Source organism: Macaca nemestrina, chromosome 19 (genome assembly GCF_043159975.1).
Source record: "Macaca nemestrina isolate mMacNem1 chromosome 19, mMacNem.hap1, whole genome shotgun sequence".
NCBI classification, from domain to species: Eukaryota; Metazoa; Chordata; class Mammalia; order Primates; family Cercopithecidae; genus Macaca; species Macaca nemestrina.
Genome location: NC_092143.1, coordinates 23,101,409 through 23,114,354, shown reverse-complemented (window position 1 = coordinate 23,114,354; position 12,946 = coordinate 23,101,409). Strand labels below are relative to the sequence as shown.

The window sequence follows — 12,946 nt, the reverse complement described above, 5'->3', positions numbered from 1 at the left end:
GATTTCTGTTGAGGAGCTGCACAGACAGCTGCAATTCATGGGCGATGCTGATTGCCAGAAACGCTATGGATTGGCATGGGGTCTGCAGCTCACAGATCCCTGATCAATACCCCTACACTCACACGCCAGATGGTTTGGGGAGGGGCAAAAATAAAATAGTCCAAATCAACCCACCATTATGTTTTTGTGTGTGTGTATTGCTCTGATAAACCTAGTTGTAGCATAAATGTGTTCTACCCTGACACAAAACCTGACAAGATTTCAAGCATTGGGGTAGAAATTAGCAGCCCTCCTCTACCCTAGATTTGGGTCGTGGTTACTGTTTTATACTAAAAACAAAGCTATTGGGCCCCTTATGCAGATTGGGTTTACTTGTAGTCTGTTTATCTTTTTCCGTGAATAATTTATAAAGTCTCTCTTTTAATTGAATGTTCACCTCTCTGTGTGTGTCTCCCTGTACCTAAAAACAATTTTAATATGGAAAACACATATGAAAAACTCCGATAGTAAATATTTTTATTTTCCTGCAATTGCTAACTCAAGTTCAGAATATTTTTTTTTCTTTTACAGTGCAATAGCCTACAATAGCCTTGTTGTCAAAGCTGCATTTTATTTTCATGCTTCTTTTGACCCATTTAAGTTTCTGATCTTCAAGAAAATTGGACCTGTGAATGTGGCATGCTAAGTAAAATCCAGGTCCTGATATAATGCTTGGTATAACTGTTTGTCCAGATTCTAATAGCCATGAACTAGCACTTATCATACCACATTTCTATACAGTGTGTTTGGAAATCAAATGCTGGTGGGGAGGGGGGAGAAGAGGTGTGTGACTTCAAATTAAAAGACAAAATTCCAAGTTGCAGAACTTCTGAAGGTTAAAGTATGGATGCTAAACAAGGGGCAGTTAGAAAGCAACTTTCCCTTATATTTTCTTAAAGAACTATAGAGAAAGAAACATCAAAAATATTTCAAAAAATACTTAAAATTGTATTAGTATTGATACTCCAAATTGTCTTGAAGTAGAAAATAAATATTGTTCTTTTTTAGAAAGAAAGAGAAAAGGGCATCCAAACCTAATTCAGTAAAAATTAGGGTGCTCACTAAACAAGCACATCCATTTTCCTTTTAAATGGATTTTGGGTTGAAACATAAAACCTCAAACCACCATTAGAAAAACAACGTGAAAAATCTGCCTTAATTCTAGCCCAATGAAATTATACACAAAGAAGCCAATACGATTTCATGATTTCCCTGAGATCGCCAATATTGATCGAGGGAAGGCGGAGGGATGGTGGGAGTGAGGGAGGAGGGAGGGAGGAAGGAAGGAAGCGAGGCAGAGAGAAAATGCAACTCACCTTTCTGCTCCCAGGCACACCGAAATATAATTCCCAAGAGCAGGTTTATCTTGGTGTCCTGGCAAATAAGTTTAACATTTTGAAAATTTATTTAAATGGCAATTTATATATGTAGGTTTCTGTATGGAGGAAGCATCAGCTTAGGGTAACTGGCCACTCCTTGAGCCTGAAGCCAGCGTAACAGCAGAGGCTACCTTAGCACTGGGGCATATCAGACCCACTACTTCCCAGTTCTGCTTCTCTCCTGCTTCTCTCCCTGTGCACTCGTGGACCAAGAGCAGGTTGCACTCTCGTGAACTTTTGTTCCACTCAGTATTATATTTCAAACATTAACTAATTCAAATCATCCCAAGTGTCCAGCTGCCATATATAATAAGGTAGGGAGTGCGAAGAGAGACAGTAGGAGGGGTTGAGGAGGAGAGGAAAAACAGACAAACCAAAACCTGAGTTATTTTACCTGTCTCCTGTTGTGACACTAGAGATGTGAGCAACCAGAAAAGTATGTCTGGCAAACCAGGGGATCTGCCGCTTTCTTACTCAGGCTTTGATAACACAGAGAAGACGCTATTTGAAAGAATAATTGGCAGCGTATTGGCCAGAGCTCAATAAAGTTGATCTATGAATAACGTCACTGTAAATTCATGTGACAGGGTGGGGGTGGGGGTGTTGCTCTGAAGCTGGAAGAAAGAGGAGGGTGGCAGAAAAGGTCACTGAGGCTAAGAACTGTTTTCCAAATGAATTAAATCTTTCTCTAGCACCAAGAAGGGACATACAGTATTCCGAGCTGTGCCCTTGTTTTCTTATCAAGTTTTCTCTAACAGCTGGAAGTGGTTCAAGGGGGCTGTCTTAAGGAGACCCCCTGCTCTTCTTTTGACAGCTGATCAAAAGAAAATAGGTCACGCTTCTCAAACTTATGTCCACCCTGTCCTTAATTACTGTCTCTTTAAACAAAGGCAACATCTGCGCAACCTCAGCTAGCTTGAATCTTCGGAGGCAAACAGAGCGCAACCTGCTTTGGAAGAATCTGTTACTTTTAAGGCTTTATGCCGGGGGATTGGCCTCTCTGTCTTCAACCACCCCTCCACCCCCACTCGGGCTGCAGAAATCTCCAACTCCTCTGTCCCCCAGTTCCACTCCCACCTCCAGACCTGGGGTAGCTAAACAACGGAAATTCTAGGAAGACGTTGGTGCACTTTTTAAAGCCTTGGCTTGCGAGTGTGCTCGGGCTGGCCGGTTGCTGGCCTTTCCAGAAACGAGGTTTGAATATGCAGATGTCAGCCAGGACTCCTTTTCGGCTGCCCACCGCCGTTCCTCTCTCGGGATTCGAGAGAAGCGGGTGTGTGTGTGTATGTGTGTGTGTGTAGTGAGTATTAGGAGAAAGGTCCGCGGGTGCCGTCCCAGCTGGTTTGCTCACTCTCTGCCCCCGGGAGAAGTTTGCTCACTACGGACACCAGCGACCCTCCTCACCTCCACCCCCCTAGTTCTACACTCTCCCCACTTCTTTCCAAGTCGCTGATGCAGAAAGCACTTGGTCACCTTGAAACGGCAGCTCCCGGAATTCTAGTTGTGTTTTGCAATCTAGCAGGGCTCTTCGGAAGCCTCATAACTGAGATTTATGGGCTCACCGGGTAATTAAATGATGTTATTGTGTTACCTTTGCATGCGTTACGGCTGCCCGCGCCGCCCGTGGGCCGCCGGCCGGTCGCAGCTCGCTGGCGGCGAGGGCGCTACAGTTCCTCTGGCCGCATAGATTATGCACTCCCCGGCCTCGGGAATTTACCGTGCATTAGAATACATTAGCGCCTGCATTTTAAAAGGCTAAACTAGTGGCTCCCAGCTAGGGACTCTCGGGAAGTGGCTTGTTAGCGACGAGTGTTCGTCTACACTGGCACATAGCGGAGTCTTTTGCTCCCGGCTTACTCGCCTCCAGGGAAGCTTTGGGGTGAGGCGAAGGCGACTGAAGCAATGCCCCTTCCCCCAGATCGCAGCTGCCCAGGGGGAACACAGCGCGGCATCTTTCACCGAATCTCTCTCGCTCGCACTCCAGCCTCCCTCTCTCCAGCGACCCCCCCCTTCCCCTCCCTCCCTCTCCTTGACGTTTGATTCCAGTAGCAAAGGAGGAAAAAAGGCACCGAGCCGTCAGCCAAACCTGAAAAGCGCCGCCCCGCCCCCTTCACAGCCATTGGTAGCTTCCCGTAGAAGGCCCGCCTCCGGGGGTAGATGCGGCCTTGGAGTGGCTGCGCGTGGCGCCCGTCGGGCGTGGCCCCGCCCCAGGTCCGGGAGGGTAGGTTGGCTGCCCCGGCGAGCGGCAGAGCCCTTCTGGACAGCTCCCGCTCACCCAAACAGAAGACGTCGGCGCCGGAGCGGGCTCGGACATGGCGAGGCTGCGCACCGGCCCAAGCAGCGGGGCCCGGTGATCCCTCCCTCCCTCCCCGTCCCCTCCCCTCTCCCGCACACACGCCCCGTCCGCCCCCACCCCGCCCCCACCCCGGGCGAGCCCGCCCGCAGCCCCGGGGCGCACACCCGCACGCGCGCTCCACTCCACTCACTCCCGCACTCCCGCGCCCCCCGCCCCGACTCCCGCGGCCGAGCCCCGCCACGCGCGCCTTGCCCGCCCGCCGGCCGCCCCCGCCGCCCCTGCAGCCCCAGGGCCCCGATGGACTGAATGAAGGCTGCCTACACCGCTTATCGATGCCTCACCAAAGACCTAGAAGGCTGCGCCATGAACCCGGAGCTGACAATGGAAAGTCTGGGCACTTTGCACGGGCCGGCCGGCGGCGGCAGTGGCGGGGGCGGCGGCGGGGGCGGCGGGGGCGGCGGCGGGGGCCCGGGCCATGAGCAGGAGCTGCTGGCCAGCCCCAGCCCCCACCACGCGGGCCGCGGCGCCGCTGGCTCGCTGCGGGGCCCTCAGCCGCCTCCGACCGCGCACCAGGAGCTGGGCACGGCGGCAGCGGCGGCAGCGGCGGCGTCGCGCTCGGCCATGGTCACCAGCATGGCCTCGATCCTGGACGGCGGCGACTACCGGCCCGAGCTCTCCATTCCGCTGCACCACGCCATGAGTATGTCCTGCGACTCGTCTCCGCCTGGCATGGGCATGAGCAACACCTACACCACGCTGACGCCGCTTCAGCCGCTGCCACCCATCTCCACCGTGTCTGACAAGTTCCACCACCCGCACCCGCACCACCATCCGCACCACCACCACCACCACCACCACCAGCGCCTGTCCGGCAACGTCAGCGGCAGCTTCACCCTCATGCGCGACGAGCGCGGGCTCCCGGCCATGAACAACCTCTACAGCCCCTACAAGGAGATGCCCGGCATGAGCCAGAGCCTGTCCCCGCTGGCCGCCACGCCGCTGGGCAACGGGCTAGGCGGCCTCCACAATGCGCAGCAGAGTCTGCCCAACTACGGTCCGCCGGGCCACGACAAAATGCTCAGCCCCAACTTCGACGCGCACCACACTGCCATGCTGACCCGCGGTGAGCAACACCTGTCCCGCGGCCTGGGCACCCCTCCTGCGGCCATGATGTCGCACCTCAACGGTCTGCACCACCCGGGCCACACTCAGTCTCACGGGCCGGTGCTGGCCCCCAGTCGCGAGCGGCCACCCTCGTCCTCATCGGGCTCGCAGGTGGCCACGTCGGGCCAGCTGGAGGAGATCAACACCAAAGAGGTGGCCCAGCGCATCACCGCGGAGCTGAAGCGCTACAGTATCCCCCAGGCGATCTTCGCGCAGAGGGTGCTGTGCCGGTCTCAGGGGACTCTCTCCGACCTGCTCCGGAATCCAAAACCGTGGAGTAAACTCAAATCTGGCAGGGAGACCTTCCGCAGGATGTGGAAGTGGCTTCAGGAACCCGAGTTCCAGCGCATGTCCGCCTTACGCCTGGCAGGTAAGGCCGGGGCTAACCAGGGGCCAGGCTGCTAGGAAGAGGGCTCCTGGTCCGGTGCTTGTGGCCCAGGTCTGCGCCCCGAATCACTTATCTTGATTCTTTCCTTCTCTTTCCTATACACTTTCTCTTTCTTCTCGTTTTTAATTTCTTCTTCCATTTTCTCTTTCTCTTCTGCTCTTCCCCTACTTTCTCTTCTCCCTTTTCTTTTTCTTTCTTACTCTCTCCTTGTCCCTGAGCTTTCATTGACCGAGCCCGCCCCCGTTATATTCGCCCTCCTCTCAATGTGCCAACCTTTGCCCTCTGTCCGATCTTCCCAGGTACTGGAAGGCGGGATGGGCGTGTGCGTTTTCCTCTAGGAGGCCTGTCTTTCCAAGACTCACAAAAACCGGAACCTGCCCTTATTCAAAACCCTGTGCACTTCAAGTCTTTTTCAGACAACACATTTCAATTTTCCGGGCTGGCTAGTCTCCCTGTGCAGAGGCAGGTGAGAGGCTTTGCTCTGCAGAGGCAAGAGAGCTCTCTACCCTCCCACCCACCATATAGGCAAACTTATTTGGTCATTGGCCAAAGGCACAGCCTTGCCCGCGCGGGGAACCGGCGGCCAGGATACAACAGCGCTCCTGGAGACCATCTCTGGCCTTGGCGTTGGGGCAGGGACACTCTGACCGGGCTTGAGGGGCTCGGGCCAGCTCCAATGTCACTACCTACAGCGAGGGCAGGGTGTAAGGTTGAGACGGTCACATTCACCGCTTTGGGAGGACATGGGAGAAGAGACTGAGGTGGAAAGCGCTTTGCCTTGCTCACCGGCCGCCCTTGCCCCGGTCCCAGCGTTTGCTGGGATTTGCCGGGGCTACGGGAGGCACTGGGCGCTCGCGGGAAGAGGTGCCGAGAAATTAAAAATTCAGATTAGTTAATGCATCCCGACCACAGGCTCCAGGCTCCGCCTTTGCATTAAGCGGGTGCTGATTGTGCGCGCCAGGCGACCGCGGGGAGGGCTGGCGGCCCGCGGGAGAGGACGGGTAGAGGCGCGGGTTACATTGTTCTGGAGCCGGCTCGGTTCTTTGTGCCTCCTCTAGCGGCCAAGCTGCGAGGTACAGCCCTCTATTGTTCTAGGAGCACAGAAACCTCCTGTGTGGGCGGCGGGTGAGCGAGCTGGAGGGAAAGATGCGGTAGTTACTGCGACTGGCACGCAGTTGCGCGCTTTTGTGCGCACGGACCCCGCGCGGTGTGCGTGGTGACTGCGCTACCTCTAGGAGCCAGACACTGGCCCAGAGGGACAAAATGTCCAGACGCCCCTCACTGGGGAGGACACACTATACCCTATTACAGGCCAGGGTGGGCGGCTTCTCATGGACCAGGTGGAGGGGAGTATCTTTTAGGATTGGCGGGCAGTCTAGGGGAACAATTCGTGGTGGCGATGATTTGCATAGCGCCGATCTTGGGATGCGCGCGGTTTCGAGCCGACCTCGCACAGCTCCCTTCCGGAGCTGCGAGCTCAGGTTTCTACCCCGGATCCCCAGGGCTTTCCTCGCACCGCTGAGCCCAGCTTGTGGGGTGCACTCGACCGATGCCCGACAGGGCTGGGGAATGTGACAGGCAGCAGGTTCACCCCGGCTTGGGGAAGAGGCGTTTCCGCTTTGACAGCATTTTCCTTTGCCGGCTGCTGGTGGATTCCGATTCCCAGTCGGTAATCGCCCCGCAGTGTAGATCTAAGAAGGTAAAGAAAACCTGGTTTCCCTGCAAAGAGCCTCCCCCAAATTGGCGGACTCCGGATTCTTTGAGTGGATTTAGAAATGTATGTAATCTTTCTCCTTTAGTTTATTTTTCATTCTCTCCTACGGTTTTCTCTGATTTGCTGTTGATTCGGGGCAAGATAAAGCAGCCAGTAGAGAGTAATAATAATAGCGGCGGGAAATAAACTGGAGGCTTACTGTTAGTTCTTAACATTGTAGTACCCCTTTGTCATAGATCCCCCCAAATGTCCCAGGCCCTTTCCAGTGGGTTTTAGCACCCGCCGGCTTCTTGGCACTGGGAACCAGAAGGATGGTCTTAGACGGGTACAGTTAAAGGCAGGATGACAGCTATTCTACTCCTGCTCATCTCAGAGCGCTGCCGCCCCCTCATGCCTGTCGCGCAAAGAACACAGCTTTTAAAAAACACGTGCCTTCTGCCCATATAGGTCTGAAAGTGATGTGGAAAGTAATGCTTCGCCTGTTAGCGAGTTTCAGCTTTTAAAATGACCCCAAGCATTGCCGAGACGAGAAAGCGTGGCATCCCGGGGGTCTTCAGCCCCACCCGCGCCCGTGGTGCAAGTCTCCAGGGGCAGGCCCGGGAGAGCACTGCCCACGCCGCTAGATTTTCCACAGAGAAGCGCTGAAACCGCCTTCGTGGGAGACAGAATGCCTCTTCCAGCGAGTGAAAAAGGCCTGCTGAGGACCCCGCTTTGCTCGAGCATTCAAATGTGTGTCTGTTTTATTACCCTGGGTTGAAAAGGGACAAGAGCTTTAGCCTTTTTATCTGGCCATTTTATCAGCAACTACAAGTGTGTTGAGTGGTTATTATTACATAGGAGGCTTTTCAGTTTGGGGTCAGTAGATCAGTCTCTTCAGACACTGAGGCAGAAGCTGGGACTGGTAAGTAGGTATTATGTGCTCGGAGTGCTAGGGGACAGGAGCAAATGGAGAAGAAAAGCGGAGCCTTTATCCGCCGGGAGTATCGATCGGAATCCCGCCGGGATGCCGCAGAGGGCCCTCGCCGTTGGGCCTCGGGGGTTTAACAAGCCCAGCGGCTCCGCAGGCGGCTTGGCCGGACTCCCGTGCCTGGAAGACACAGTCCCTGCCCCGCTACCGCCAAACCTGCCTCTTCTGTTTCTCTCTCATAGGTTATAGGTTCCCTTTCTCTCTCATTTTGGCCCGGTCCCCAGGTCCTGCCAAACGGCCAAGCAGGCTGGGGTTTAGGGGGCTCAGAATGAAGAGGTCTGATTTGACCAGCGCACCCTTAGGCGAGGTACTGCCGGTCACAACAGAGGGAGGTCCTTCCTCCCCAACCTGCCGGTGTAGTCACAGCCAAGGGTGGCACTTGAAAGGGGAGAAAACTTCGGAGAAACTCAGATTGCCCCAACATTAGATTTCAGAGAAATTGACTCCAAATGCCCGGATTCGTTCGGAAAGGGCGGCTAGGTGGCAAGTGGTTGCATCCCCGCCAGGTCGGGCCTTCGCAGAGGTTCCCCAAGACTAGCCCTTGCAGGGCGGTTTTCAGCAACCTGACAAGAGGTGGCCAGGACAAATTTCCGCGGGTTCGAGCACACACTGTCAGGCGTTGGGCCCCAGAGACCTCTAAACCAAGCACAAACAAGAAGGGAGTGAGAGAACCCAGGCGAGAACTTGAACGGGCGTCCCACTGAGGAAAAGCGAGGCCTCGGTGGCAGGCATGGTTTCTTCTGACGCCCGAAAATCGAGCGGAGCGCCCGACTACATTTCCTGCAGAGGTTTCCGCCTCCAGTGAGCCCGGATCCCCCAGCGGCCTGCCGGAGGCTGGTCTCCAGTCCCCGCCATAGTCCGACGCACGGCCTTCTCCTGGCAGCAAGCTCCCAGCGGCCAGTCTGAAGTCAATTCTGTTCAGGCGGCCGAGGGCCCTTAGCCAACCCACCATCATGTCGCCTGGGCCACCTGACGCCCGCAGCGGTGGGACACGGCCCGGGCAGTGCTCAGTGGCTCCTGCTAGGGGCACCGCGTGCGTGCTTGTCTTCCGCTGCGCCGGGGACGTCCTTGGGTGACACGGGCCGCTGGGCACCTCCCAAGCCGAGGAAAGCGGACCCCCTTCGCAGAGTTTCGCGCCCACCCCCTAACCTCCCACCTCGTCTGTGGCTGCTCGGGCTCCAGACTCAGCCCACCTCTCCTGGCGGTTTAGTTAGGGATCCGAGCTGGAGAGGCTGAACTCAACCCGCGCCAGAACGGAACAGACGATGTGTTTGCCTGCTAGCTGCTTGGATGAATAATTGAAAAGTTCGCTGCAGTCTCTGCTTCGTCAAGTCCCGGGTGCCGGGAGAACACCTTCCCAACACGCATCAGGGTGGGCGGGAGCGGGCAGAGGAGGCGGGACCCGAGGGAGGAGAGTGAACCCGAGCAGGAGAAGCAGCTGAGGCAACCAGGCGCCCTCGACGCGAGAGGCTGGGCATTTATTTTTATTCTAGGCTTTCCACTGTGTGGTTATGTCACTTTCTCAAACAAATGTGTATATGGAGGGAGATCGATGCTGATAATGTTTAGATGATTAAAAGAGCATTAATGCTGGCAACAATAACGTAAACGTGTGGACCCAGATTTCATTGATCTGGAACTTGATCCGGCGCGTTTCCAGTAAGCCCGACGGCGCGCTCTTCCCAGCAGAGCGCTCGCCAGCGCCACGGCCCCGCGGCTTTCCAGCGGAGCCGCTTCGCCAGCTCTCCGCGGGTTCTCCCGTGTGACCGCAGCTCCTCCCACGCGAGGCCCCAGCCCGTCTCTACTTCCCCGAGGTTTTCTCCTCCTCTCGCGGGGCTCCAGTCCCTCTCCACACCCCCCCCCACCCCGCCCCTGTGCGCACTCGCCGCTACTAGCGCTTCCGGCGGTCCCCCTGGGCGGCTGGTTCCGCGAAGCCAATGCGTGGAACGGTGCCCGAGGCTTCCTAACTATCCTGTGCTTGGCCGTTGCCACTGGGCCCTTGTTCCCAAGCCCAGGTTTGAAAATGACGTGGCTAAAGCTGCCTGCTAACGGCGGACCTTAGTCAGCCGCAGATCCCCTCCCATCCTCATCGGTTCTCGTACTAAAAAAGGCTCACGCGCAGACTTTTTACGCGGTGCATTCGTTGGACAATTAAACGTGGCCCTAGTAACAAAAGCCTGAACTTCATCCCCCCCGAATAGCAGGCTGTGCGCTGGGCTGGTCGGGTCTAACTGGAGAATCTTGTGTCCGACCTTGGCTGGTACAGGAAGTAAGAGAAGCAAACCGGGGAACCCCTGCCCCACCCCTTCCCAACCCCTGAACCTCCTGGGCCGAGGCCTGGGTCACTGGCCCATCGCGGGTGAGGAGGCGTCCTGTGGGACACCTGCATTGACTGGAAAAGAAACAACTTTAAAGGTCTTCCTTCCTGCTTGTGAGGGACACCACCACACCCTGCCAACCACTCCCCTGGCCAAATGGTGGCTTGTTTTTCCAGAAGGAGCACTAAGGTGAATTTTATGAAAAAATAAAATAAAATAAAAGAGCAGGGACCAAAGTAGGGATAGAATGAGAACTAATCGTTCTGGTTTTTTTGAAATTCTGAATCCCTCCTGTTGGAGAAGACTGAGCTTTTCCAAGAGCGGATCTCAATCAGGAGGGAAAGCAGTGTTTTCCAGCCTTCTCCAAGAACAGTAATTAGTAAGAGGAAGGAAAGGAGAGATGGGAAAGCAAATCGTGCATTGTTCTGCTTTGAGTTGAGGCAGAGGGTAGGCTGGTGTTTCTTCCTCATCTTCCCACCAGTGTTCTTCCTTAAAGAAGGGAGCTTTGGTACACCACCTTGGTTCCTAGTCAGAATGTGCCCTACCTGACCGTTTTAAACTACAGATATGTAGTTAAAGATAGCTGGGTAATCAGATATGTAACTAAGGAGGAGGGTAGGTGATTTCCCTTTGGTCTGGCAGATAACTGGCTCCCTCCCCACAGCCCCCACTTGAAAGACTCCTAGGCTCTGGGAGGAGCAAGTGGACCTTTAGAGGATAGAATCATAGACTGTCTTCCACTCCCATCTTAGAATTTCAAGATTGGGCAGGATTCCTGTTGAACGGTGAGGGCCGGGCAAAGAATAAACTGATTACCCCAGATTCTGTGTCCCTACAAGGTACCAGCAACTGCTTCACTCTCCTCTAGAGCCAGGTCTGCCCTGAGCAATAGCACCCTAGGCCAGTTTTACCATCCCAAGCGCCAGACTTCAGCCCTGAGGGAAGGAGAGCCAGCCTCTCCTGCTGTCCTCAAACTGAGGCTTCATTTTACAGTCACCCCCTGATGTGGGAGAGAGCCTCCCCACCAGGTTTTCTGGCCTTTAGACACTTCTTCTCTTCAAAGAAGAGACCAGAGGAACAGGACTGAAGAACTCTCAGGAAGAAAGTCCTGGGCTTCATACTCTATGGCTACTGGCTGAATTTGGCAGAAAGTGTCTTCATGAAAAGTGGTATCATGAAGGGGGATCCCTGGAGCAAGGAAGACCTCAAGGGAGAAGCAGAGAGATTTAGTTTCTGGGTTCTTGCCAAATGAAGGGAAATTAGGAGGGAATAAATAGAAATAATTGCCTGGATAAAGGGCCCTGGGGAGGAGGGTGAAGATGGAGGCACCCTAGGCCTTAAACTTCATCTAGACTCCCTGGGCTATGCTGACTTCCGACCCTTTTAGGGACCTTTGTTTTTCCTGACTTGGGAAAAGTTCCTTCTTCCGGGGAGACAACTCTTTACTTAGAGGGGAGAGTCCATGATGAGGAAGCCCTCTGGGGTGATTTATGCTGTCAGGTACAGAGCTTCATCAGGTTAACTCACCCTGTGGGGCCCTGTCATCCCCTCTTATCACCCAGGCTTTTTCCCTAAAAGACCTCAGTGCCTTCGGGGGAAAGGCTTTTTGATTTCCCAGTCTCATTCAAGGCAATGGCTGAAAAATGTACATAGGTTTTTCTATGGGCAGGTGGGGAAGAGGTAGGGAAGTAGATTGGGTGACCCAGCCCATCTAATGCCTGACATGGTGCAGATGGGCAAGACTTGGAGTCTGGCTGTGGGCTGTGCAGATAGAGATGGCCTCACATTGGGAGCAGGATTCCTAGAAGCTGTGGATGTTTATTATGAAAAACTGTCCCACACAAATTGTCCCAGAGGGCAGGGAGGCTCTGCATTCCACCTCGGCGCCTCTTTCACCATTTGAGGATCCCTTACGCTTCTGTAGAAAGCAGACTTTGTTTGGGTTGGAAGCACACCTCCAGTGTAATTTAATCAGCATTGGACTTTGGCTCTTGTAATCAAATATACATATACTTTCTCCTGCAGGAAGAAAAATAATTTCTCTGTAACTGGTATTGACTTGAAGTCATGTAATCTCTGGAAAGCATCACATTTTTAAAGGGAAAGGTAAAATTAAGGAGAAAAGAACCCACAGTGTTAGTGGTTTGCTTTGTCATTACTAAGAAGAGCCAGTTATCTCTTAAGAAAGGGCAGAAGAAGCATTCCTAGAGCACATTCCTAGTGCTGCTCCAATTGTAGATATTTCATTTACAGTTTTCTCTGTGCAGTCAGCCTCAGAGATGGTTAAGGATAGGAAACTAGGTTGACTGGCTCACCAAATTCTAGAATGTGGGCTTTATTACTTATGTTGCATTGACATCCTTGAAGGAACCTGTTTGACAGCTCATTTTTCTGCCCTATTTGGAGAGGCCACAGGCAGCAGCAGCTCCTTGAGTTCCAGCAGGATCTGGGTGGGTAGCAAGCCTTTTCTTTAAAGGGTGATTGGCAGCCATTGTCAGCTTGCTTCCCACTCCACCCCAGTGCCCTTGAGCATGAAGCTCTGTGCTAGTGTGTCCCCCTGGAGCAAGCTTGGAGTGCCCACCCCCCAGGGTGAGGTTCTGGGCTTTGCCCAAGTTGAGTCTGTTAGGGAATCTGTTGTAAACACAGACCCATTGATTTGCATTTGTCAGAGAGTAAAGTTA

At 54.1% G+C, this 12,946-nt stretch overlaps 1 protein-coding gene across 2 annotated transcripts in view; it reads left to right on the top strand.

Moving 5' to 3' along the window:
* The first annotated feature begins 3,494 nt into the window (after window positions 1–3,494).
* The window catches only part of LOC105477121 (one cut homeobox 2), a 56,988-nt gene continuing 47,536 nt past the window's right edge, over window positions 3,495–12,946 (top strand). The window contains exons 1-2 of one of the 2 annotated variants that reach the window (XM_071085277.1): window positions 3,931–5,248; window positions 7,428–9,526. In XM_071085277.1, coding sequence (XP_070941378.1) covers window positions 4,021–5,248; window positions 7,428–7,483 — 1,284 coding nt within the window. In that variant the 5' untranslated portion in view covers window positions 3,931–4,020 and the 3' untranslated portion in view covers window positions 7,484–9,526. Of the gene's footprint in view, window positions 5,249–7,427; window positions 9,527–12,946 lie in introns of those variants that run through there. The other variant, XM_071085276.1, reaches the window with a different exon arrangement.